Source organism: Haliotis cracherodii, unplaced genomic scaffold, assembly GCF_022045235.1.
Source record: "Haliotis cracherodii isolate W230 unplaced genomic scaffold, xgHalCrac1.p SCAF_2, whole genome shotgun sequence".
Classification (NCBI taxonomy): Eukaryota; Metazoa; Mollusca; class Gastropoda; order Lepetellida; family Haliotidae; genus Haliotis; species Haliotis cracherodii.
In genome coordinates, this window is record NW_027266275.1 from 21,809,638 (window position 1) to 21,815,103 (window position 5,466).

General features: G+C 43.7%; 1 protein-coding gene across 1 annotated transcript; it reads right to left on the reverse strand.

Annotated features, from left to right (window-relative positions):
• Positions 1–455: 455 nt before the first annotated feature.
• Positions 456–4,288, reverse strand: LOC139467408 (uncharacterized). The gene has a single exon (XM_071248966.1). It carries the CDS (start codon positions 3,906–3,908, stop codon positions 3,024–3,026), a length of 885 nt encoding a protein of 294 aa, XP_071105067.1. The 5' UTR covers positions 3,909–4,288; the 3' UTR covers positions 456–3,023.
• Between the last annotated feature and the right edge of the window lie 1,178 nt (positions 4,289–5,466).

Consider the following 5,466-nt stretch of genomic DNA (forward strand, 5'->3'; position numbering starts at 1 on the left):
GATCAGACAGGTAAATACCCACGTTACACAGACAATGTTTCTTAGAAAGACCCTAATTACAATGTCTGTACCTAATCTTGAAGTGTGTTCCAGACCATTGACATTCTCCCTCCCTGAAGCGACGAAGAAATCAATTCACGGACTCCTTTCCTTTGGTTCTCTTTACCCCAATAATGGTATAATCCAATTTACTATGAAACGGTACGGTCGGGTAGCCTAGTGGTTAAAGCGTTCGCTTGTCACGCCGAAGACCCGGGTTCGATCCCCGACATGGGTACAATGTGTGAAGCCCATTTCTGGTGTCCCCCGCCGTAATATTGCTGGAATATTGCTATAAGCGGCGTAAAACCATACTCACTCCACTATTATGAAACAACCCATGGTATGGTGGGCATCAATGAACACAAAAGTCAAACTGTATGTTCGCCCTTAACGAGCGTAATACTTTATCTGGTCACAGTAACATTTGAACATAAACATAACAAAAGAATGATATACATAAAATAACATTTGGAGAAAAAAAATACTCATGATAAACTGACCACTGATGCAGGAGCTCGCCCTTGCGGCGTTCTGAAGGTAGAGCTGATATTTCACAGACCATAAACGCCAGAACAGAAAAAAAGCATAAAACAATTTGATATGCGACTCGCAAAACCACTTCACACAGGTTTCACATATCTTCTTCCTTTAATCTGCATTCGAGAGGAAATGGAACAAATTTCTTGTTTTTATCAAAGATCTTTGAATATGGAACAGGAAAGCTAGCGCTTTTTCAATGGGACTCATTAAATTCAACCAGAGCTCCTTTGAAGTCTTACTTAGGCCCAGCTGACAATCTGGCTCCCGCCCTGTCTCAATCTTGAACATTTGGAGACCTGTCCCTTTGCACTGTCACATGTTCTTATAATAGGGCCCTTATTCTGTATAACATTGCATGGATATTTCAAGTAATTTAATACAAAAAAACAAACACGGACTCCAAAGGGTTTGGTGATGAAGTGGTTTGAAAGTGCATAAATGCATATTGACATTCGAAACTCCCACAAACTGAGAGTAATTTTTAAAGATGTAATAGTATTGCTCTTGGCAGTTTAAACACCTTGATGCATATTTCTGATGACAAAATTAAATTGAACACGTTGCTTATTTGCCTTGTACGTTTCTTCTCCTTATCTGCAAAATATCAGCTCATCTCTACGATGAGTAATGAGAGGCTAAGTTACAACAGCGCCATGGTCGTGAGGCGGTGGTGATTCGCATGGACAGGAATCGGGATTTTAACAGGCAGTGTTGAAACAAACTGAGAGTGTTAAAAATCGATGTTGAGCAGAGATATGGAGCTGGTGGAATAATTTGAACATGGATGTCAAGGATTTGTAGTCCAATCTGGTAAAAACTATCTTTAACAATAATTCAAATACGACAATGATCGTCAAACAACTAGATTGATATTCACAATCCTCCTATTAACGAAGACGGTGAAAACATTTAATAACCAAAATAATGTGATTAAGAAATACAACACTTGTTATTCGCTACGTACATTTCCTATTTCGAAAATTCCAGATAATAATTTGCTTCGTGTTAAGAATATAAACAGCTGGTACGACAATTAGCACTATCAATAGACATTACAAGAGTCTTCGTATATACAAACGTGTGAACATAACTGTAGAATTTGAATTAACTATGTTAACTTCAGTTGATCTGATGATTCAAACTAATTCAGCACTTGTGAAAACATTCTTAGTTTTTAGTGTTCATCAGATTATGACAAGAGTAAAAGTGGAAGGTAAATATAGGCAAGGAACTGAGCCGAGAAACGAGTAGTTCTTTGAATTTAAACACGATTTTTGCAAGTTAATCTGAGCACATATAAACTCCAATAACACCTCTTAGATTGTTATCCGTCGCATACTCGAGTTCTTAGGACACTTCTTTCACTTAGCAGATAAGACCAGTATTACTCGGTGAGTCGGCTGTATAAACACGATATCTATATTGGCAACTCTTTGGCGATCGTTCACTGAAATGATATATATTGTAAACAGCACATTAGACGAGGGTGATAAAACAAACACTTCGTCCGCCTTAGTTCTGTAATGAATGTAATTTGTTAACTGGGTCTGTACGCGGCTGATAACCACAGCATCAACAGTTCTGAGAATGTGTTCTCTCTGTGTTATCGCGAGTGCCCTCCCCAAATAACAGGCGATCACACAACCGCGGCCAGCTGGTTGAAACAGGGGGAGGGACCCGCGTTAGCGGTAGACAGGGCGGGCGCTATCAGCCGTGCCGGACTCAGCAGTATATCATGTATTTATGTAGAGCTAGGGATGTCGTCTGCTCGCCAGATGTACTGACTGATGTCCGCCTCCCCCATCGGCTCTCACCTCCCCATCAGCATGAAGACTTGACGTGGAGGCAGGAAGCCCCAAAGCGAGTCCCTTTCTTTCCCGTTTTGCTGTTCCACTATTGTTCCTCAGCAAAAACGTTTGTCGTCTGCTCAGCCTGCTGCCACCTGTTTTCATTCCGTTGCTTTCACTGACGTAATCGAAGACATCAGTTCATGAAATTTTAACAAGACTGAAACCGCTTGGGGATGTAGTGATCTGCTTCCATTATGAACGCTCGACGCCAGGTTACAGATGTAGGTAGCAAGCAGGTGGCCGCACAACAAATATTTGGGGAGTGGGGAACGGCGACCATTGAGACGCAACTCCGGTGGATTCAGGAAAGATCACCACGAACGTACCCTCTGCCACCTGTTAATACAGCCTCACTCAAACTCCCAACCACTTGAGATCTTTTACCCTCACGATAAAGTTGCTTTTTCAGATTTAAAGATTCCAATTTCCACTTTCGAACACAGGGTATTTCAGTACCAATAATTATGCCACGAAATGTCCTATAATCGACGCTAACATCACACAAAACATAGTAATCCAAAAAAAACATAACAATATCACCAACAGTAAAATACTTATCACAGATTTCAACATGAAAGTGTGTATGTTCCTTCAATGCCTTCTGCGAGCTCGCCCTTCAGTCTGAATAGTTTGCGTGCACATATCCACACAGTCTGAGAACGACATATCTCCAACATCACGACAATATTCCACATCTGCCAGTCTTGTTAAAGCGAGTATGTAACTACACGCAATCCGAAGAATGGCTAATTTAGAAAGTTTTTGGTTGTATGAGTATGATGGCACTGCTTTACGGAGAGCATCGAAAGCCGCACTGATTGTGTGTACACGTGATCTCTCTCTAGCGTTTGCTTCCACCCGTCTCTCACGTGTCATATTTTTGTAATTCTTCCTCTGTTTTTTGCCCCCCTTTTCATCCGTATCCTCCTCCGAGCGACTTGATAGATCGTGTACCCCTCCAGTTCCTGTCAACAGTTCCATTTGCTCTCGTGTAAATCCGTTAGGATAAGGCTCAGGTAATGTCCCTAAGGTGTAATTAGAGAATCCGGGAATTAACGGAGAAGGCGTGATTGTCTTATTGATGTAGAGATTTGGCACAATACAGTTCGCACGCACGCCTTGGAGAAAATGTACTCCAGGATTTGGGGTGTCACCCCTCCCTAGAGACGAATCATCATGGTCTTGGAGGAAGGAGGGGTCGGGCGTCTGAGGGGGGTTTTCCTGCACCCCCTCAAAATCCTCACTGCACCCCGAATCGGACATGGCACTTCCTGGGCTGTCTGGACAAAATCTTTTTATACTGAAGTCAGTTCTCTTCCTTGGCTCACTCAACTTTCGCTTATTTTTCCTCGGAGTTTCCGTGGGTGAGATATCCTTTCCCTGGGTGGGGCCGTCCGGCGAGGGTGGGATAGAACCCCGCCCTAGGGACGGGGATGAGGGGGGCTGAGGCCCGCCTGAGTACTGCTTCCCTGCCATACTGCGATCACAACTGAGCAGACTGCTTGTTCCGTGAGCCGTCGAGCGAACCTGCCTGTTCACCGCTCTGTTTACACTGTCGGCCCGCCAGCTAGTCGGCCAGATGTTAAATGTTAAAGAATTCCTTGGATGCGTGTTATTTATTGACTAATCTCATTCAGATGGCTATCTTTCATAGCGGCAATTGAGGCGGGATAAAAATAACCTTTCCGCCTGCTCGGCCGGCACTGGCTGTCAGCGGTCCACCGGGTCGGATTTGTGAGCTAGCCGCCCCTCTACAATCCTCTTACAGCCTGTAGCCCAATCTTTGCCGTTTCGTCGGACCAGATATGATTATAATATGAAAATTGGGAGGCTGGTGTTTTTATTCGACTTTTATACAGCCTCATAATACAACCCGAGCGCCAGGTGGTTGCTTACCACTATATCACACTGCTGGGCTTGTTCTAGGCCTAACTCAATATGTGATCTAATGCTTGAGTGGCGCGCCTGGTCCATTCTATTGTACGGGGGGTTGCAGGTTATGGCTTCGCCTGCTGAAACACCTGTTCGCCTGTTAATGACCTATTCAGACCTGCCTTGGCGAGCGAGATTTACGCACAGCGCTGGGACGGCAGTCTCGCACAGCCAGGAAACTTCAAGCCCTCTTACCTCCCAGCAGATAATGGCCTAATCAACAGAGACCGAGGTCTGACAATTTGCCAGATTTTCACATAACATCTGTCCAGGGGCGAATGTACTCGATGTGGCAAAGCGTCAAATATTTTAATTAAATGCGCCCCTACTTCTCAGCTGCGCGAGAAGCGGGCGACGTCATCAGTCATTGGGGAGAATCGGGACACAAACTGAAAAAACAAAGAAGTTATAAAAACGTGAAAAAATTAAGTAAACAATTGACGGGCGAAGACTGTGGCCGGTGAGAATTGTGTGTGTGCGATATGCCCGTCTGTTAGCCCAGGTGGCCTGCTCCCCCAGGCGGTGGGGGAGGAGACTCAGAAGGGAAGGGTGGTGTCGGGGGAGTGTGTGAATTTACTAGGCGATTACATGTGCATTCTTCTCTTATTACATGCTGTTAAAAATCTACAGCAAGCAAGAAACGTAACTTTAAAGCAACTACAATGTGATACGTTCGGGAGCAATATTATACATAAGTAAATTTCACTTACTTCCTTTTTGAAAACGAGGATTCTGTCTCTTGACAACTGACAGTTAAACAATAAGATTGGAATATTGATAAAATATTTCAGTTTTTCTAAATGCAAGTTAGGCAACCCTTAACATTAATTTTTTTCACATTATATGGCAGATTAACCTTCGCAATATGAAAGAATCGGGCTGTCCTTAACTTTTTTTTACAGATTAGGTCATGCGAAATATGAAAATCAAAATACTCTACCATTACAGCTATTGGGGCGTTGGGGTAGCCTAGTTTTTAAAGCGTTCGCTCGTCACGCCGAAGACCCGGGTTCCAGTCCCTACATGGGTACAATGTGTCAAGCCCATTGCTGGTGTCCTCCCGTCGTGATATTGCTGGAGGATTGCTAAAAGCGGCGTAAAA

Coding starts and splice junctions, on each gene's coding strand:
- LOC139467408 (XM_071248966.1), bottom strand. CDS start 3,908: ATGGCAGGGAAGCAGTACTCAGGCGGGCCTCAGCCCCCCTCATCCCCG.